General features: G+C 36.0%; 3 protein-coding genes across 3 annotated transcripts; all 3 read left to right on the top strand.

Annotated features, from left to right (window-relative positions):
* Positions 1-3,069: 3,069 nt before the first annotated feature.
* Positions 3,070-4,335, top strand: LOC148781851 (uncharacterized). Its single transcript, XM_088869741.1, has 2 exons — positions 3,070-3,348; positions 3,438-4,335. The coding sequence occupies exons 1-2, from the start codon at positions 3,279-3,281 to the stop codon at positions 4,175-4,177; spliced, it is 810 nt and encodes a 269-aa protein (XP_088725867.1). The 5' UTR covers positions 3,070-3,278; the 3' UTR covers positions 4,178-4,335.
* A 5,551-nt stretch (positions 4,336-9,886) lies between these two features.
* Positions 9,887-12,029, top strand: LOC18448714 (UDP-glycosyltransferase 74E1). The gene has a single exon (XM_006858775.4). It carries the CDS (start codon positions 10,401-10,403, stop codon positions 11,790-11,792), a length of 1,392 nt encoding a protein of 463 aa, XP_006858837.2. The 5' UTR covers positions 9,887-10,400; the 3' UTR covers positions 11,793-12,029.
* Positions 12,030-13,844: 1,815 nt separating this feature from the next.
* Positions 13,845-15,824, top strand: LOC18448715 (UDP-glycosyltransferase 74E1). The gene has a single exon (XM_006858776.4). It carries the CDS (start codon positions 14,239-14,241, stop codon positions 15,640-15,642), a length of 1,404 nt encoding a protein of 467 aa, XP_006858838.1. The 5' UTR covers positions 13,845-14,238; the 3' UTR covers positions 15,643-15,824.
* The last annotated feature ends 6,633 nt before the right edge of the window (positions 15,825-22,457 follow it).

Genomic DNA, 22,457 nt, shown 5'->3' with positions numbered 1-22,457 from the left:
ACGAATTTTTTGTAATCCATGATAGAATTTTCTGTAATCCATGATCGACTTTTTTGTAATCCATGATCGAATTTTATGTAATCCATGATCGAATTTTTTGTAATCCATGATAGAATTTTCTGTAATCCATGATCAACTTTTTTGTAATCCATGATCAAAATGTTTGTTTTTTTTACTTGTAATCCATGATCGAATTTTTTGTGTTTTTTTTTTTTTTGTAACCCATGATTGAATTTTTTGTAATCCATGATGGAATTGTTTTTTTTTGTTCTTGTAATCCACGATCGAATTTTTTGTTTTTTTATGTTTTTTTTTTTTTTGTAATCCATGATCGAATTTTATGTAATCCATGATCGAATTTTATGTAATCCATGATCGAATTTTATGTAATCCATGATCGAATTTTTTGTAATCCATGATCGAATTTTTAGAAAATTTATGAATTTTTTTTTTTAATCCATGATCGAACTTTTTGAAAATTTGTTAATTTTTTTTTTTAATCCATGATCGAATTTTTTGAAAATTTGCTGTACTTTTTTTTTTTATTTCTTTTTATTCATGATCGAATTTTTTGAAAAATGATGATTTTTCGAAAAGATGTGAAAATCGTGATAAAGTTTTGATTATCATGATGTATTAAACATTTAAACCTAATTTTTAATTTTTATTGTTTGAGTTTGCTGTAATTTTTTTTTTTTTTTTTCCATGATCGAATTTTTTGAAAATTGATGATTTTCCGAAAAGATGTGAAAATCGTGACAAGGTTTTAATTATCATAAGGTATTAAACCATATTTTAAATTTTTATTGTTAAAGTTTTTGTTGAAAAAATTGTATGTTGATGGATTATTTATGCAAAAAAATGCATGTTATTATATTTTCAATACAAAACTGTATTTTTTTTATCTGTTGTTCATGGATTTTTAAGTTGGAATGACTGATGTTAGCCGGCTCTTTGAAGAATTGTTTTTATTATTAATTTTTTAATGCAAAAAATGTATGTTCTTGATAATTGAGTTGTAGCCATGTTTGGAGCTTGCATTTTGTATTATTCTAAATGTTTGTAATTGATATGTACGAAATATTATTGTCAAAAAAGGTATTTTGCAATAACAAATAACAACGAATATGACTACATGAACTACCGCAACATATTATCACTACATATTGTGATTATTTTTCTTTTTGAACTGTCAGGTTAATTTAAACTTTTTACATCTTAAAACAGTTGAATCATGTCAAGATCTACAGAAGACCCTGCATGGCAACATGGGGTCAGACTTGATCCCAACAAGAAAGACAAAATTATTTGTAATTACTGTCAAAGAGTGATAAGTAGTGGGGTACATAGGTTCAAGCAACACTTGGCAGGGGTTAAGGGAGAAGTTTCTGCATGCACTAGTGTCCCTAGTAATGTAAAAAAACAGATGGTGGCAATTCTTAATGCTAGCAAAGATAAAAAAATTGCCAAACATAGGATGAATGAGGAGATAGCTAGTTTATATACACCATCAAGCAGGAATGATACAGAAGAGCAATATAATTATGACCTAAAAGAGCAATATAATAATGAGCTGGACATGGCCACAAGATTGAGTTTATATGAACAATATCAGAGGGAATGTGGGTTTAGAATGCCTGGTGGGTCTAGCTCAGACATGCATGGTGGGCCTAGTTCCGATATGCATGGTGGGCCTAGTTCAGATATGCATGGCGGGTCCAGCTCGAGCATGTATGGCGGGCCCAGCTCAAATATGTATGGAGAGGTTGGTGGCAATATGTATCAAGAAGAATCAGTTGTTGAAGAAATTGTTTCTAAGTTACCTAGGAGTGCCAGTATTGCAGGTCATGGTCGTAAAGACCCATTTCTCTCAAAGCCTAAGTCACAACAGATGACCTTAAAAGGCATGGTTAAAGGTACAAGAAACATGTTAGGGAGATATGTTGGTAAATGGTTCTACGATAAAGGGATTCCCTTTGATGCAGCCAATAGCCCATATTTTCCACCTATAGTTAGTGCAATCCAGAGAGCCGGGCCCAGGGTAAAACCCCCGACGGCATATGAGCTCAGTGGGCCAATATTAGACGAAGAGGTAGAGGAAGTTAAAAAGTGGATTGAAGAATATAAACAGAGTTGGCCAAAGACAGGAATTACTCTCATGAGTGATGGTTGGTTGAATAAAGTTAGCAAAAAGGAGTTTTTAAACTTCTTGGCCTATTCCCCAAAAGGTACAGCTTTTTTGTCTAGCAAAGACGTATCAGGGACGAAGAAGAATGCAAACTTCTACGTACGACTATATGATCAGATAGTGGAGGAGGTGGGGGATAAGCATGTAGTCCAGTTTATTACGGACAATGCGCGTGCATGTGTTTCTGCGGGCAGCAAGTTGATGGATAAGAGGAAGCATCTAGTATGGACCCCGTGTGCTGAACACAGCATCGATCTTATGTTAGAGGAAATCGGGGAGATCAAAATTGTGAAGGAGACTCTAGATGAAGCAAGGTTGGTGTCGAGATTTATATACAACCACTCGAAAATATTATTTCTGTTTAGAGAACACTCTAAGAAAAAAGAGATAATCAGGCCTGCCATAACCCGCTTTGCGACCGATTACTTAGCTGTGGACTCCATTCGACAATCTGAAGGTGCATTAAAGAGATTGTTTACTTGTGAAGAGTGGTTAAATGACCGCCTCTCGAAGTCCAGTACCCGTGTAAAAGTGGATAACATAATCTCAAATAGGCTGTTCTGGTCTCGATGTTCCAGTGTTGTAGAGGCCACTGCCCCTTTGGTCACGGTGTTAAGAATGGTGGATGCTGATAAGAAAGCTACCATGGGTATCCTTTATGAAGGTATTGAGAGGGCGAAATCAGCTATTGGGGAGAAGTGTAATTTTGCTAGCAAAGTGATCGAGATTATAGAAAAGAGGTGGAACACCAAATTCGGACGTCCAATTCATTATGCTGGTAAATATATATTTATATCATTACAATGTTTCAGTTTAAATCATTTTTTTATGAAATTGTAAATGACATTTTTCTACCTATATATTTTTTAGGTTACTACTTCAACCCAAATTTTTTCTATTTGACACCTGAACAACCCCACAAGATTATGGAAGGGGTCAGATACATTATTGCAAGGTTGGAGAGAAGCCATCGAAACCAAGTAGCAGCAATACAAGAGGTATTATTTAATGTTTGGGTAAGAACTTCATTGAGTTGTTATATTTGTGAGGAATAATGCACTAAAACGTAATATATTTGTTTTAGCTTGCTATGTATAGGGATGCTATAGGATCCTTCGGAACTAGACTTGCCAGAAATTCTCGAACTATGATGGATCCAGGTTATCCCCTCGCTAATATTTTGTTTATTCATATATTTAATCTTATGAATTGTTTTTGCCCTTACAATGCTTTTTACATTTTAATTCAGCTGAATGGTGGGAGATATATGGTACTGATGCACCTCACCTAAAGAGGATAGCAATCAAGGTGCTCTCCCAGACATGTTCTGCTACTGGCTGTGAGCGCAACTGGAGTACGTTCCAATGGTTGCACACTACTAGAAGGAATCGACTCGCTTCTGAGAAGCTTCATAAACTAGTCTACGTTCATTATAATTTAAACCTCAGAGCGCGACAAATAAGAAGGAAGCTTGAAGACTATGGGCCGATAGACTTAGACACAATATTTGTCACAGACACAGCAGACCGATGGGTAGTCGAAGAGGAGGAGCCAGTGTTGCACAAGAGAGCGTTCCTTGAGGCTATCGGTGATGAAGATATTGAAGAAACTGATGAGCGGCATGAAAGAGGAAGCAGCCAGCCAATGTATCCACAATATGTCGATGATATTGCACCTAATGAGGGAGAGTGGGAAGGGGTTCTAAGAGAAAATGAGAGAGATGATGATTCTGAGGCCACCCTATCCCAGCCATATTATTCACATATCGAGTCCCAACAGCAACAGTGTAGGGATGAGCACGACAGTGCAGGTGAGCATGAAGGATGGACAAGCTTCGGGGATTTTGGACTGGGAACACAACAAAACACTAACACTCAGGGATTTGGGAATAGTCAGACGCCCGCTAATATCGATGATTCGTTTTTAGATCGAATCAATGAATTGTCAAACGAATTCAATCAATGGCACCAGCGTGACCAAGAAGAATAACAACGTCGTCTATCATTTTATTTTTAGATCGTATGTTATTAATTTTATGCTTTATTGTAGTCCATGTATGTTGATATACTTATTCCATGATAATTCTATGTTTATCCTTTTGTGTGATGTAAATTAAATGTTGAATGGCGGTTCATGCAGGGAAAGAACATATCAATATTCGCATATTCATCCAAAAACATGAAAATTCTTAATGGAGTACCCTCATTTTTTATTGAATTCCTAAAAAACAATATTTATAATGAATTTTAATAATTTTTTCGGATTTTTTTGAAGCTTTATTCTGACCGATTCACCCGATTCCGATCCGGACCGCCGATTCGCCGATCCGGATCGCCGATTCGTCAATCCGGATCGGTTTTTGAAAAGCTCGATCCGGGTCACCGATCCGGTTTTTAAACCATTGCTTCAGATGATACAAGAACGAAGGTTTAGTGAGATAGAATGAAGATTTAGTGAGAGAAAGGAAGTTTGGGTGAGAGAAAAGCTTGTAAGAGACGGAGAGATGGAGTCCAGGCAGAGAGAGAGAAAGAGAGAGAGGGAGTTGGGTAGAGAGAGATAGAGAGGAGTTTGGACAGAGAGATGGTAGAGAGAGAAGGAATTTGGATAGAGAGTGCAGTTAAAAAGAGAAACAAAAATTACTGTTAAAGGGAATAAAACAAAAATTAATGTTAATCAATACATACAAGGGTTAAAGGTGTCATTTTAGATTTTATTTGGATTAAAAATTTATAGTAAAAAAGAACCAAGGTGTTGTAAGATAAAAAATATAGAGACATTTTGCTTCCAAATAATATCTTCAACCATACAAAAGTCAAAATATAAGATAAAAAAATATTTTCAATTAAAAAAATAAAAAATAAAAAATAAATATATTTGTGGGATCCCTAAAAATTATATATGTTATTTGGATGTGTTTTACAATATTTTGTAAGTTTTTATTATCAAACAGCCTACTTTTGTTTTTACTTTTTTGGAATTTTCTAAAGAATGATTTGAATGTGTTTAACAATGCAATTATTTACGATCGATTTTTTCTAATCCAGGTTTCAAATTTTTTATTTTAGTTTAATTAGATTCCTTGTGTTTTTCTAATTCTTTTCACTCTCAAAATTTCATATTTTTTATTTTTTTTGAACTTTTTAAGACTTCGGGTGGACCACTCATTGCCTTTGCCCCATTAATGGGGTTAGGACTGAGCCGAGCCCGAGGCCTTACCGGTTTAAAAATACTAATCCTCTCTTTGAACGTCGTTCATAGCTCTTCTCTCCCCTCTCTTTAAACCGGCATTTGAAAAATCGATGACGGATCTAATAATGTATCACGAGCCGATCGAGTACCCTTAAAACTGGTGGTTTAAAGTGGTTCATACCAGTTCTGTAAGAGAGAATCAGATCAACCAGTTTTTATATTTTTTCGATTCTTAAATTTGTAGTTCTTAATTTTTTCAATTAAAAAAAGGTCGACTCCCCCTAAAAAATGATGGTTCAAAGCGATCCGGTTCTGTCAGATAGAACCAGACAATTGAACCAGTTCCTATATTTTTTAATCTTTAAATTTGTAGTTCCTAACTTTTTCGATTAAAAAAAAATAGTAGTGGCCCACCAATAAGCTTTCCATCATTGGATACGTGGCCGTTGATTCCCCCACATATTTTACCTGTCTTCATTGTCAAACATGTGTCCACATAACGTCTACGAAACTCCAACATTTAAGGTATTTTATATTGCCTTTAACTCACACGTTTTCGACGTGGGATTTGTCTCTTTTATTGAATAAGACGCAATACACCGATTCACTCACATCCGAGTAACCACGATTGGCTCTTCCATATCCCATTATATAAGCTATATTTGCAAACAAGTGTGGATGTTATTTCCATAAGATACTAGTGAATAGTGAGTAAATTTCGTCAGATACTGTACTAGCTCATGGGATTAATATTAGGATATTAGCTTGTTGGGAATAAAAAAAATAGTAAATAATATTAGCTCATAGGATATTAATAAAAAATATATATTAATATTATTTTCTTTAAATATTTTTTTTAAAAATAGTACTAACATATCGAACGTTAAAAAATAATCATAATAATAAATTAAAACTGGTCCATACTACTTAAAAATTTATTTTCAAAGTGTTATCTATTATTCCACATTACAAGTATGAATTTATTTATTTATTTTTTAAAATTTTATTAAAATATCATTGTAAATTTATGTTTTCAAATTTTATATTTATTCATATTAATTATTACATATTAGATTCATTTATTGGTGAGGGTCATACCATGTTTTCTCTCAATTAAACTAAAAGGTCCAAAACTGTTATAGACTTCCTTTCTTTTCACTATAAAATTGAGTCAAAGATATCCATTCTATTGTAATTAGTTGCATTTTAAATTTCATTTTGACGATAAAGTGAATATAATGGTTAATAAACACCCAAACATCTGACAAATTCTTCGTACTTATGTATTTTCAACAAAATAATAGAAAATCATATTGTAATACCTCTATTTTTTAAAAAAAAAACTAAAAAATTATATTTTGAAAAAATTTTAGTAACTTTTTTATACAAATCTTAATGATCCGACTGATTCTCTCATCCGTTGCCGAACCTCAAATCCAACTTGGTTTTTGAGATTTATGATACGGATCACCGACCCATTTTTTCAACGTTGCTCTAAAGCAAAGAACAAAAAGGTTCCGATACAAAATCGGGAACCGCTCGGTTCTAGAGAAGAACAGCCGGTTCCAATCCGATTCTATCCGGTTCTACCCGGTTCCCTCCCTGCACGCGTGCGATACGCACGTGCACGTGCACGTGTGAAGAACTGCCGGTTTGAATCTGGTTCTGTCCGGTTCTACCTGGTTCTTTCGATGTGGGATAATTCACAAACATCATTAAATGAAAATAGAATTTAAATATATTATATTAATCATCAAGTTATAACCGCATATGGTGAGGTGGCGTGGTGGTTAAGACCGTTGTTTCTTCATGTGACTTTTCAAAGTCGAGTCCCCTCGTGGCCGTTATTTTTTTGTGTTGTATAGTTTTTGTTGTATATATTGTATAAATATTTTTGTAAATAATTTAAAAATCATAAAAAAAAATTAATTTTTTGTATAACAAGTAATTTTTTTTGTATATAGTGGTATAATTATTTTTTTAAATAATATGAAAAGTATAAAAAAATAAAACATAAAAAGTTTATTCTATTTGAAATCTCCATCTTTCTACTAACAATCTTTTTCACTAAATTTATTATGGAAACCTAAAAAAATAATTTTTTTAAAAATTGAAGTGTTATTTCCAAAATTTGTACGCATTTTCTTAATTTTTACATTGATAACCAAATATTTTATTTTATTTATTAATTTTTACATTATAAATCATGTAATGTACTATTTTTCTTACAGTTGTCAATAATACATTTTAAATTAGGTAATATTATAAAATATTTTTAATTTGTTATTATTTGTCTAATAAAATAATTATAAAATGTAAACTAATAATTATAATTTCAGTATATAATATTATAATTAGTTAGGTTTTAATAATTTTGGATTATATTTAGTTAGGCCGTAATAATTTAGATTTTTTTAACGGATTAGGTTTTTTCGCCAAAACAAGATTTTAATGGCCATTATTTCATTGATTAGTCTACTCTTTATAATAGTCCATGTATAATTATATACTTTATCTATGATAATTTTATCATTTTTCTTTTATGTGATGTAAATTTAATGGTTAATATAAGTTTATACAGGGAAGGAGCATCTCAATATTCATAAATTGATTAAAAAAATGAAAGTTAATAATTTAGTACCTTCATTTTTTATTGGATTCCTAAAAAACAATATTTATAATGAATTTTAATAATTTTTTCAGATTTTTTTGAAACTTTAATCCGACCGATTCAGCCGATTCTCTATCCGGATCGCCGATTCGTCGATTCGAATCGATTTTTGAGATGTCCGATCCCGATCACCGATCCGCTTTTTAAACCATCGATTTGAAATAAAAACATTTCGAAACCGATAGAACCAGCTAACAACACGTGTTAGAGGTTTTTGAAATAAGAAAGAACCCGCTAATAATGAGGCGTCCCGTGTTGGAGGTTTTTGAAATAAGAACCGACTGAACTGGCCAACAGTAACGCCCTACATGTTAGTGATAACCACTTACCCACGTGGTCCAACACTTTTTCCCAATGTTAGCTCATTGAGATGATCATCGTTTTTTTTTTTTTTTTTGGTCCAAAACTATTGAAGAAATTTTTTTTTTGACTATAAAAAATTGAGTTATGGATATCGATTTTATTACAATGAGTTAAATTTTAAATCTAATTTTTACCATAAAATGGATATAACAGACAACAAACGCTCAGACATGAGACATGTTCTCAGTAGTTATTTATTTTTAGTAAAATAATTAAAATTATTATACAATACCAAATAAAATTTGGATAATCTAAAAAACTAGATTTTAAAGAAATTATAATGATTTTTTGAAAAAAATTTAAAGTCGGATCTTGCCGATCCGGCTGATTACTCTTTCCGGATCACTAATCCACCGATCTAAAATAGTTTTTGGGGTAGTCCATCCAGATCACCGATATATTTTTTGAACTTTGATTTTAATTATTAGTTGGTAAGGGCATTTTTTTTAAGTGATTAAATACAAGATTTTCTTACCATGGTAACTGGAACAGTGGAATATCCAAAATAACCGTAAGTTTTCCCCGTGGTTATGTTGAAGAAAATCCAATTCCGAGGTGTAATCCAGGCTGGGTCGGGTCAGCCTAACTGGAAAAGTCCAAGGTCAGCCCCAGATGCTGGATAGTCCAGTTTGATGGGATCTGCTTGGCGGGTTAGGTTTGGGTCAAAATATAACAAAACTTTAAAGAAATATTTCAGATATATTTTAGGAAAAATTTTATATAAGGTTGCAACCTTAAAATATAGAATTACATATGTACTTCAAAAATCTATCGAAAAAGGTTGTTTTATTTTTGAAAAATCCTCTATTTGATCATTTCAACATCGAAATGTATGAACATGAAATAAAAAATATTTTGAGTCTCAGAAATAGAGCATCTTGCAACACATTATCTAGACCGTCCATTTTCACGATTTTCATATGTTTATAGAACTACTTGATTTAAACTATTTTTAGAGTTTAAAATTTTATAATTAGATATGAAAATATATTTTGAGATAATCCTATGAATTTTTTGTATCCAAATTATATGTTATGATAAAATTTGGAGGTACACCTTACCTGGATTGTTAAGGTTGAAACCTTATGGAAACCACACCCTATATTTTATAACATAAAATGTGTTTCTAGATAGAAAATAACAGGTCGTTGCATATCGGCTGTGACCGTCCCGACATGATTAGGTCCAACATGGATTTGGATCCAGACCCAACCTATCGAGTCCAAACTTGGTAGGGTCGACCCCTTGGATCCATAGGCCCAACTGGTCGACCCGGTCCAATTCATGATGACAAACCTATGGTTAGGGCTTAGTACTAACGCACCAACACTATTCTATTGATCTTTCACAATTTTGACCATCTCATCCATCTCATCCTTTCCAACCATGCCACCTGCGTTATTGTAGCGTCATTGAAGATTATCTCCCTAATCATGTTACTTAGGTTTTAAAGAACCCTAAAACCAACCATTCAGAAAAGGAGAGAATATGAAAGAGAGAGAAATAGATTCAACAGTTGAGTTGAATACCATGGATTCTCAAAAAATAGGATTCAAATGGAACATTGGACAGTGGGTTGTTTGCACAAAAATCCACAAATAGAGTAATCCCTGATTTGATAAATCCAATATTTTTTGTGAAATCCAAATGGAAGAAAATTCCCAATCCTCTTTTAGAAAAGACTTTTTTGTGAAAACCAAATAAAAGAAAATTCCAAATCCTCTGGATTTCTGACATCTTGGAGACCAAAGGAAAAGAATCTTCCTACCCAAATGGACAGTAAATTGGGACATTCATCTAGACACCACTCAAATAATCCATGACGTCTCACTATTTGTCTTTTAGGAATAATTATCATGGATCACATTGCCATTAAATGAGTGAGATCAACGCAAACATATCAAGAAAGGCTCAATGGAAGGATAATCCAGTTGTTCTCTGTTCCTGCTGTCCTCTACACCAAGGTCAAACAATTTTAACAGAGTGAAAATGGAGGAAGGGAAGGCTAAGAGTTCCCATGTCCTGGTGCTGCCATATCCAATCCAAGGCCACATAAACCCATTGCTTCAGTTTGCAGATGGACTAGCCAGCAAGGGCGTCAAGGCCTCTCTAGTGGTGCCTCTCCGAATCCATGGTGATATTCTTCACAAGGTCGACACCTCCAGCCTCGCCACCATCCCCCTCGAGTACATCTCCGATGGCTACGATGATGGCGTGCCATTAACCTTTGATCCTGGGGCTTATGACATCAGCCTCCAACTGGTCGGCTCACAGACACTGGGTGAACTCATCGCTCGACTTGCTGTAGACGGTCTGCAACCCGTGTGCCTCATCTATGACTCGATCCTTCAGTGGGCCTTGGACATTGCCCACGCCCATGGCATACTCGGGGTCGCCTTCCTAACTCAGTCTTATGCAGTTTCCTCAATGTGCTCCCTCTACCACAGGCGTGCTCTTGTGGTGCAGGCAGAGCCTGATGCGTGCTTTTCGCTTCCTGGAATGCCACCATTGAGCTTACAAGACTTGCCCAAGTTTATAGCCCAACCCAAAGCCGATCGTTTCCTCCTCGATTTATTGTTGGGCCAGTTCAAGAACATAGATAAGGCAGATTATGTGCTCTTGAACTCATTTGATTGCTTAGAGACAGGCGTGATTGAGGGGATGGCAGAACCTTGGTCTCCGAAGATGATCGGCCCTGCACTCCCCTCACTCTATTTGGACAGCAGAAATACAAGAGCCACAAAGACAGGAGATGAACAAGGGAAGCTTGTGAATTGCGTGGGTTGGGTAGATGAGAGGCCGGATGGCTCAGTGGTGTATGTCTCATTTGGGAGCTTGGCGGCTCTGACTGTCGAACAAATGGAGGAGATCGGTGGTGCCTTACGTTCGATCAAGTGGCCATTTCTTTGGGTGGTGAGGCCGCCATATGCATACGAACAGGGCAGAAATTCACTACCTGATGGATTTTTAGATGCCACGTCCGAGCAAGGGCTCGTGGTGCCATGGTGCCCCCAGCTCGAAGTCCTGGCGCACAGAGCCATTGGCTGTTTCGTGAGTCATTGCGGGTGGAACTCGACACTTGAGGCAATAAGCCAAGGGGTGCCCATGGTCGCAGTTCCCCAATGGAGCGACCAACCAACGAACGCAAAGTTCATCTCCGATGTCTGGAAGATGGGTATTCGCGTCGAGGTCGACGAGAAGGAAGTCGTTCGGAGTGGAGAACTGGAGAGGTGCATAAGGGAGGTCATGGATGGTGAGACGGGGGCAGAGTTGAGGGAGAATGGACAGAGGTGGAAAAAATTGGCTAGGGCGGCCGTTGCCGACGGGGGCAGTTCCGATAATAACATAAAAGAATTTGTGGCCATGGTTTCTAGGTGCTGATTGAACAAGTAGTATGGATAATCTTCTACACTGAAAAGAAAATATTAGTTCATAGGTGACTTATGTTGCAAAATTGGAAATGTAGCCTAATTCTCTCCCTTAATTCTGGGACATGGACTTTTGGTGATCGGATGAAAGAGAAAGGGATTCATTTCATGTTCTCGTTTTTTCATAAGAAGGGTTACAGTCCCTTGTATTACTGATAAGGATTAATTTCATGTTCTATTTTTCATAAAATGGGTTAGTCTCCCTCGAATTTATTGTTTCCTGTGAATTGGTCATTTAGTTTAGGGTGTGGTTTTTGTGGGGTTGTGGATTTGCAATTTTGGAAACTTGACTGTTGAATTTGAGGCTCAAAAAACTGTAATTATACTATTGGAAGCTTTTATGATGGCTGAAAAGATTTATTCCCACCTTGACTATTGAATTTAAGGCTCTCATATTGGTGCAAATCTGGTTGTTCTATGAGGACTAGAAGAGACGACCCAAAGCGTGCGTTACAAAATGGAGTATGTTTAGAACTGGAAATCTTTTTTTTTAGATGATGATTGTCAAGGTTGAAATAATCAAATTTGCATATTTTTTCAATGAGATTTGTGGTGTGCTTTTTTAAAGCCACGGCCTAAAAATATTCTATATTGGAGTTTAGGCCATATGTTTCTATTCCTTCGTGAAGTAACTTTAATTTTGAGAACCACTTAATTAGCCGATGATTATTCTAAAACAAAAATGGGAATTTAAGTTTTCTAACACTTAGATCTCACCATCTAAAAACTATATAGTCTCTATTGAACTCAAGACATTATTTTTTAAGTACATAGAAGGTACACTTGGAAGAAAAAAAAATTTATTGAGGTTAATCCTTGTCATGAAATAGTTATATTCGCCAAATTTGAGATCCTAAACTTAATTGTAGTTAAGGTTTTACCCGAGGGAGTAAATGAACAATCTACTCCGGCGAATAACTTTTTGCTTTCCATTCTTTCTCTTGTGTCAGTATGTGTGAGTCCTTTTTCTTTTGGGTCGGCATGTGTAAAACAGAGGCTGAAGTAAGGATAGAGTTTCCAAGTAAACTACTCTATCCTTTGTATCTGCATTTGTAAGACTTCTTTCTTTTGTGTCATGAGAGAGAGAGTTCATAGTGAATTTATTTTTAGGAAAATTATTTCATGTGGGATGGACCGCATTTCTACATATATGATCCAAAAAGTTTTTGCATCTTTCTGAAAGATGGATGCAAGTAGGTGTTCCATCTAAAAATAATGGAAACTAACGGTCCAAATGTTTTCTTATTAGAATTATTATTTTTATTTTTTAAAATTTATTTATTTATTTCAAAAATAAATTTATTAAGATGCCCACATTTCTACGTATGCGGGCTTAGCCGCATAGAAACAGTGTCTTTATTTTTACTCTTTTTCAACCAAACAAACTTTTCCCTTTGTTTTTGTTCTATTATCCATTTCTATACTCTTCCACACACTTGATTCCTTTATAGCAAGACCACGCCTGCCATGATGTAACATACTGTATCATATCCAACTTCAAAAAAAAAAAAAAAAAAGAAGGTCACGATTTTTTAGAAATTTGGAGGAGAGCTAGATCCAGAGAGCCCATGTCCTACCCTTCCCCATTCCAGCGTAGGGCCAGATAAACCCCATGCTTCAATTCACAAAGTGTCTCGCGAGTTAAGAAAGGGGCTAGGGTCGCGGTGGTAGCATCCCCACACCCAATACCACATCATATATCGAAAGCTAGAAAATGGGTTAGGGTCGTGGTGCTAGCATCCCCACACCCAGTTACTACATCATGGTATCCATTCCTACCGACATCGTGGTATCCATTTTTACCACCGACACCTCCAATTATAACACATTATAACACTTTTTAAATGTAACCCACGACCTTCATCACCACCATCTAGGTCACAAAGTCTCTGTGACCTTCATCTCCACCATCTATGTCACAAAGTCACGACGTAGTGCGAAGTGGGCATTCCAGTCAATTCGATTTGAAACCGTGTCTGATGGTATTAATAAAATCCAAGATAATAAAATCCAAGATATTTGTGAAATCCAATAGTTTTTTGTGAAATGGTAATGAAAGCAAAATCCAAATTCTCTTTTACAAATCCAAGATTTTTCTGTGAAAACCAAATGACATAAAAATCCCAGTCCTCTGGATTTCTGACATCTTGGAGACCAAAGGAAAAGAATCTTCCAAACCCAAATGGACCGTAAATTGGGACATTCATCTAGACACCACTCAAATAATCCATGACGTCTCACTATTTGTCTTTTAGGAATAATTATCATGGATCACATTGCCATTAAATGAGTGAGATCAACGCAAACATATCAAGAAAGGCTCAATGGAAGGATAATCCAGTTCTTCTCTGTTCCTGCTGTCCTCTACACCAAGGTCAAACAATTTTAACAGAGTGAAAATGGAGGAAGGGAAGGCTAAGAGTTCGCATGTCCTGGTGCTGCCATATCCAATCCAAGGCCACATAAACCCATTGCTTCAGTTTGCAGATAGACTAGCCAGCAAGGGTGTCAAGGCTTCTCTAGTGGTGCCTCTCCGAATCCATGGTGATATTCTTCACAAGGTCGACACCTCCACCCTCGCCACCACCCACCTTGAGTACATCTCCGATGGCTGCGACGATGGCCTGCCATTAACCTTTGATCCTGAGGCTTATGACATCACCCTCCAACGGGTCGGCTCACAAACACTGGGCGAACTCATAGGGCGACTTTCTGTAGACGGTCAGCAACCCGTGTGCCTCATCTATGACTCGATCCTTCCGTGGGCCTTGGACATTGCCCACGCCCATGGCATACTCGGGGTCACCTTCCTAACTCAGTCTTATGCAGTTTCCTCAATGTACTCCCTCTACCACAGGGGCGCTCTTGTAATGCAGGCAGAGCCTGATGCATGCTTTTCGCTTCCGGGAATGCCACCATTGGGCTTACAAGACTTGCCAAAGTTTATAGCCCAACCAGAAGCCGATCGTTTCTTCCTCGAATTATTATTGGGCCAGTTCAAGAACATAGATAAGGCAGATTATGTGCTCTTGAACTCATTTGATTGCTTAGAGGCAGGCGTGATCGAGGGGATGGCAGAACCTTGGTCTCCGAAGATGATCGGACCGGCACTCCCCTCACTCTATTTGGACAGCAGAAATACAAGAACCACAAAGACAGGAGATGAACAAGAGAAGCTTGTGAATTGCCTGGGTTGGGTAAATGAGAGGCCGGATGGCTCAGTGGTGTACGTTTCATTTGGAAGCTTGGCGTCTCTGATTACCGAACAAATGGAGGAGATTGCTAGTGCCTTGCGTTCGAGCAAGCGGCCGTTTCTTTGGGTGGTGAAGCCCCCACGTGCACACGAACAGGGCAGAAATTCACTACCCGATGGATTTTTAGATGCCACAACAGAGCAAGGGCTTGTGGTGCCATGGTGCCCCCAGCTCGATGTCCTCGCACACAGGGCCATTGGCTGTTTCGTGACTCATTGCGGGTGGAACTCGACACTTGAGGCGATAAGCCAAGGGGTGCCCATGGTCGCAGTTCCTCAGTGGAGCGACCAGCCAACGAATGCTAAGTTCATCTCCGACGTCTGGAAGATGGGCATTCGCGTCGAGGTCGACGACAAAAAAATGGTTCAGAGAGGAGAACTGGAGAGGTGCATAAGGGAGATCATGGATGGTGAGAAGGGGGCAGAGTTTAGGGAGAATGCACAAAGGTGGAAAGGGTTGGCTAGGGCGGCCGTGGCCGAGAGGGGTACTTCCGATAATAACATAGAAGAATTTGTGGCCATGGTTTCTAGGTGTCGATTGAAGAAGTAAAATGGATAATCTTCTGCACTGAAATGAAATATAAGCTCATAAGGTGACTTATGTTGCAAATTTGGAAATGTAGGCTGATTCTCCCTTAATTCTGTGACAGGGATTCATTTCATGTTCTCTTTTTACATAAGAAGAGTTACAGTCACTTGTATTTATTGATAAATATTTTATTTTTCATAAAATGAGTTATTCTTCGGGTGGGAACAGAATCGGGCACATGCTTTTAGTGTCTTACCCAAAAGTACTTCGTGCCCACATGTTAGGCCTTGGCCTAGTCTGTGGGGGTAGCCCATGGCCATAATAGCCCTATATCCTATATTCATTATGTCAAGTGAAGTTCCTATTAGTACCATGTTTAGGACCTCAACTCTAGGAATGTACCCTTCACGACTGGGCAACAAACCTAAAGAACAGTGTGGCTCGATCTCATGCATATCACGTCTCTCTATGAAGGAAAAGAAGCCCTTTGAACATTTTTAAATTAGAATAAACATATAAGTATCTATAAATTATAGACATCAAACTCGAGAAGGGCAAAACTTGTCACGCCCATAAGGGGAAGCCGAGTTACTCAACCGAGTCTGAATCACAGCACACACTGAGGGGATATATACAATTTTGGCTTGATGACTAACTCAAATGGCATGGGTTTAGTCAGCAAAGGGGAGTTGACAGCCTTTTAGCAATTTAGAAGTTGACAGCCTTTTTGGCAATTTGTAGGCTACAATTTACCTGTGTTTTTTAAATGGGAAAAGTTTATATAGAGCTGGGGTTCTGAACGATCAAATTTGAGCCTACTTCAAAAATTTCATAAATTAATCATCTCTACATCAAGATATGTGGACATGAGAAAAAAATGGAATGTAAGTTTTGAAAATGATGTATTTTGTAATGCATATTTGAACTGTCAATTTTTAAGATTTTCAAGTTTTCATAAATATGTCAATCTACACTACTTTTTAAGATTTAAAATTTATAAATAAATATAAAAATATATTTTAAGGCTATTGCAAAGATTTCTAATTTTTAAACCACACTTCTCGACACCATTTGAAGGTAGGCCCTAATTTGATCGTTTAGAGCCTAGGCACCATACAAACCGCACCCCTTTTAAATTCCAGTCTTACTTATTCATTAGGTGACCAAATATCAGGCCACTTGTGCATGATTTTGTCGAAATGACATCATTTGATTCAAGATTCCATTCAGATGGTTTGCTTTAGACAAACATAATGAAATGTTTCCTTTGGACATTTGGCCTTCTCTTTTTTTCTTTTATCTCTATGTTGCAAAAATTACGATGGCTTAACCCTTGCTAATAGAAATTATGGATGTTCATTAAAGTCGTACAAGTGATCTTGCATTGTGTACGTAGATTTTTTTTTTTTTTTTTTACCGACTAGATTGCTTACAAAGGACCAAGTACAATAAAACTCAATTGAAATAAATAAATAAATAATCAAAATTGATTCTCACTTGCTGCCACTAATTGTAACTTGTTTTATTTAATGAATAAAATCAACAAAATGCTTTATAGGAATAAAAAAAAAATCCTAAGAGACAAAATAACAAATTACAAAACAAGATGCCGAAAGATTACCTCAACTGGATGTAATGCATCCCACACCAAGTCTCTTCCACCTATGGCATACGAAATCAATATTCTAACTCAGATCCTATTGAATCTAGAAAAGCTCTCGTTAAACCCCTAAACAAAATATGAGAGCATAGAAGCATGGATCAAGGGCTTAATGCCTTAGAATATATGAGTGGGGTGTGCCCTACTTTTAATCTCTTATGGGTGGGGGCTCTCTCTCTCTTAAAGAGATGAGATATAGGATGAGAGATCGAGAGAGTGCGAGTGAGAAAAACCCTAGGGGGTGGGGTGCCACCCTAGGAGAGATCAGAGAGAGAAGAGAGAGATCTGATGTTGAGAGTGAGGGGTAGAAGAGCCCCTATTTCAAACCTATGGATCTTAAGAGACCTGTGGGGTAAGAAATTTGAGTCATCGATTCATACGATCAATCATCATGATTCAAAGGAATATACTAGAACCTTATCCTTCAGCTTCTTAAACATTTATCCTGTCAAATAGAAAATATAAAAACTATCAGATAATGTTTTATTTAATTATATTCCTTTTAGAAGTTCAAACTCCTTAAGACTCCAATAAGCATATTCATATCCCTTTTAGAAGCGCAATCTTCATAAGACTCCTTAAAGCATATTCGTATTCCTTCTAGAATTTTAATTCAAAACAAATTCCAAAATAAAGAGGATTACCCACTTTAAATGGGTTGTGGCCATCTAGGGCCCCCTTTGATAGGCCCCATGCACATCCCATTGGGTCCTGATGGGCTCCCATGGGCCCTCATATATCATATGAATTTTAAAATACTAAAATTGATTTTTAGAATTTGAGAAATAAACTTTATTTTTCTCTGATTATTTAAATACTGACAAAATTTTAAATAATTATTTTAAAAGTCAATTAACATCAAAATAAATAAAACCAAATAAATTTTGTTGGGAATATGATCATTCTAGATTAGGAATTAATATTTGTAAAGCACTACATCTTCTACTGTAGACAAGAATCCACATTTGTTTCTCAAACTGACCCAGTAGTTTTCATGGCCTACATACCAATACAGGGGTTCATGATTGGGCTACCAAAGTCAGCCAATAGGCAATGTGATATAATCCCAGTCTATGGATTACAAGTTGTCCCCTAGGAATGAGTTTTAAGGTCATACAAACCTGATGCTACTACAGCTCTAAGGTGCATAGGAGTAATCTCTCGCACATGTGCATGCTTCACCCTCTATGGTGACTTGCTTTCCCAGTATGACTATCATATGCACATGTCATGTAATGGATCAGTGATGAGGAGTTTGGCCCTCATCTCTAAAGACCAACCATCATACCTAAGCGTCACAAACTCCCTTGGCTCACACATCTGAGCAACTCCGACCTCATCAAGTGATAACCATAAACCCTCATCGATTTTTATTCCTGTCCAGGTAATAGGGATTTTCCAACTCGACTTGCCTAGCAAGTCAAGGCAAGCCTGAATTTTGGTAAATAGCATTTTCCTTACTATGGTCCATAAAGGTCTACATTCCAACTTAGTTTATATTCCACTATATAAATTTGATTACATGCTCTCATAAGGTATTTAATGGCCATAAAAACCCAACAATCTCTCACTTGGCCTTTGAATGCCTTACAATCTCTCTTCCTCACATTCTCATCCCGTCATTTACAATATCTCTCTCAAGTATTTCTCACATATTCTCTCTCATTACATTAACCCTGGCTTTCGTCATTAATCATTTCACAAAAGATTTATGGATGCAACGTCTCTTTCTCTTTTTTGGTCAGATCACATCCCAAACATGGTCTTAGTCAATCATTCATGACGCATTACAAATCATGGACGTATTGTCATAGAAGATCATCACGTACCCTTATCGCTTGGGGTCGTATCTTCAGCAGCTCAAGGGAGTTTTTTAATCAAGTTTTTCCCTTTGATAGCCATACAACTAGCGCCACACATCCAGGTTCCATGGGTGAACAACATTATATTATGTTGTTTTAGCTAGCCCGCCAAACATAAGCAGGTATTCCCACTGGAATGTTGAGTTTATCTGGATCACCATAATAAAATACCTATATATCTGAATGTCCAAACAACTGAAATAATCGTGGAACTATAACAGCTCACACTCAATTGTAGCACATATAACATATACTTTCTCAGCATTCTCATGCCTATATCATGAGATAGTATAGCAAGTCTTATCTAAAAATAACTCAATGCCCATTGTTTCCGCAATATGCAAAACTTTCATGGACTATAAAGGTTCAACCATACTAGTCTCTTGGTTGTAAACCCATATAAACCAAGTTACAATATGTAACAAGGAGGCCTAGCAAGATGACATTCCTTTGATATTTCCTATGCTTCATGGTCTTAGGTAATCGAGGATTCTAAATAACTGAAAATCAAGTCACATGATCAGTTTTATATAAAAAAAAAATGGGTCAAGGCATATGGGTATTTAAAGCCAATGCATAGATAAATTACACTTTCTCTCAAGTTTATAAATACCTCCAAGACTCAATGCTTTTCTTGTTTTATCACAAACACCTGAATTGGTATATTTTCACAAGCAAAAGATAGAAAATAACATGGCGGTTTAGAATGATTTTTAATAAAGAACTTAATGGACCTTGCAAGACCTTGTGGTTTTTAAGACATACTCATTGACCTAATTTTTCATAAATGGTCCAATTTAATTTAACATGCTTACTCTTTGTGAATTATTTTGTCGTATTCACCTTTTGATTATTTATCAGGTCATGATATAATCACAAAATAAACCATAAAATCCATCTATGATTTAATTCAAAAGAAAAACATGATCAACTAATGATTTTTAGCAAAAGTTGACAAATATCTAAAATACACATATTTTCAAGCCAAAATATTTTGGAGACCTTAATATGAGATCCTCATCATATACAACACACCATATTATTGGACATTATTAGGAGAATGGTAACTAAGACCGGATTCCATAGGAACACTATCATCCTGCTACAGATTTGAATGAGCCATACCCATCTCCCGTTGGTTCATAGACCTTGATCAAACCACATCTCCATACGTTTTATTAGCTTGAGTAGTTTACACAAGCACAATAGGGCAAAAAAACAAGGTGTTAAAAAAAAAAAACTGGCTTTTTTAAACTTGTTAACACCTATTAACTAGTTGTTTTTACACTCCATTCATATTAATAAACAAACCTATTTTGTTTGAAAGTAGATAAAAAAGAGGCAACTAATAACTTTCCGCATGTTTTACATGACTCTGTTAAGTAGGCATGATATATATAAATATTTACATATCAATGAAACACATCATCAAACTGCAAAAATTCAAGATGACTCATCTATAATAAACAAAATTTATTCTCCTTTCTCATGGATATTTCTCTCTCAAATAATTTTTGTTAGAAACTAGACTCAAAATGGCAGCTTAAGAACTCATTATGGGTATCAAAACATTCTGTTAAGAATGTAAATAAAATCATGACATTTATGTCACTGTAGCAGTTTTCATTGCAAAAAATAGCACTTGCGGCACTCTTTAATAAAATGATCATAGCTTTCAAACCATAAGGAGTTTCTCCATGAAATTATTTTTGTTTAAAAATAGACTCAATTTAATGAGCAACAATCAAATCCTACTCAAAACTAAAACTATTTGCAAGGTGGAAAAATTCATGAAACTAAATGTACAATTCCTATATTTTGCAGGGTAAGAACTAACACTCCTCAATGATAAGCCCATAATTCTTAATTCTCTCAAGATCTCCATCTGAAATTTTACAAGAAGATCCTACTCTCAAAAAAAAAAATATCATTGAAGTATGTGTTAGAGAAATACCTCATTATCATGTTCATATATGTGCTCCTATATAGTACAAAATACCTTATTCTATAGAGTGCCTTTTCGGTGTAGGAATCCTACCAATAATTTTTCTGGAGTTTTACCACACAGCCATTGTATCTCAAAATGCTAACTTTCAAATCACCAAAACTAGTGAAATAAATGAGATATCGCAACAAATAGATCTAGCTATGATACCAATGACAAGGTGATCTAGCATGGTGTATATAGATTTTCTTTTTTCTTTTTTTCACCGACTAGATCACTTACAAATGTCAAAGTACAACAAAACATAAATAAATAACCAAAAGTAGTTCTCACTTGCTGTCATTAATTACAAATTTTTGTATTCAATGAATAAAATCAACACAATACTTTATGGGAATAAGAAAGTATAAGAGATAAAATACGGTAAACCACAAAGCAAGACGCTGAAAGTTTAGCTCGTTTGGACTTAGCTTACCATACACCTCCTCATACAATGACACACGAGATCAATGATCTATTTCGGATCAACCAAATCTTGAAAAGCTCTAGCTAAACCCCTTAACAAAATATGCCTTAAAACATATGTGGTGTGTGCCCCTACTTTTGCTCTATTATGGGGGCATGCCCCTTATCTATCTTAGAGATGTGGTGTGAGCCCCTACTTTTGCTCTATTATGGGGGCATGCCCCTTATCTATCTTAGAGAGATGAGGGCTTGGATGTTAGAGAGAGAGAGAGAGAGAGAGAGAGAGAGAGATAAACCCTTGGGGGTGTTGTGCCACCATAGGAGATATCAGAGAGAGAAAAGAGAGTTGATGTAGAGAATGAGAGGTAGGAGATCCCCTATTTATAGAATTTTTCATGGGAATAGGGTTTATTTAGGGATAGTCATTCTTGTAGATTGATCCAAACCTATTGATCTTAGAAGACGTGTGGGTGAGAAATATGGGTCATCTATTTCGTAGATCAATCATGATGATTCAAATAAAGATGCTAGAATCTTATCATTCAGCTTCCTAAAATTTTGTCTTTTCGACTAGAAAATATGAAAACTATCACATAATGTTTTATTTAATTTTTAGAAATCCAATCTCCTTAGAATTCCAATAAGCATATTCATATTCCTTTTAGAAGTTCAATCTCCATATGACTCCATAAAGCATATTCATATTCCTTCTAGAATTCTAATTCAAAACGGATTCCAAAATAAATAGGAATACCCACTTTAAGTGGGGTATGGCCATCTAGGGCCCCCTTCAATGGGCCCCACACACATCCCATTAGGCTCCGGATGGGTCCCCCCATGGGCCCTCACATATCATATGAATCTCTTATATATATATATATATATATATATATATATATATATA

This window comes from Amborella trichopoda, chromosome 6 (assembly GCF_054954075.1).
Source record: "Amborella trichopoda isolate Santa Cruz 75 chromosome 6, AtrichopodaSantaCruz75HAP2 v2.0, whole genome shotgun sequence".
Lineage (NCBI taxonomy): Eukaryota > Viridiplantae > Streptophyta > Magnoliopsida > Amborellales > Amborellaceae > Amborella > Amborella trichopoda.
The sequence above is the reverse complement of the archived record's forward strand: the minus strand, read 5'-3'. Positions and strand labels throughout refer to the sequence as shown.

What these genes read in the sequence shown, in the direction of transcription:
- LOC148781851 (XM_088869741.1), top strand. Translation starts at nt 3,279, where the DNA reads ATGTATAGGGATGCTATAGGATCCTTCGGAACTAGACTTGCCAGAAAT. An exon ending in TCGAACTATGATGGATCCAG is followed by an intron (nt 3,349 to 3,437) that starts GTTATCCCCTCG and finishes ATTTTAATTCAG; the next exon opens with CTGAATGGTGGGAGATATAT.
- LOC18448714 (XM_006858775.4), top strand. Translation starts at nt 10,401, where the DNA reads ATGGAGGAAGGGAAGGCTAAGAGTTCCCATGTCCTGGTGCTGCCATAT.
- LOC18448715 (XM_006858776.4), top strand. Translation starts at nt 14,239, where the DNA reads ATGGAGGAAGGGAAGGCTAAGAGTTCGCATGTCCTGGTGCTGCCATAT.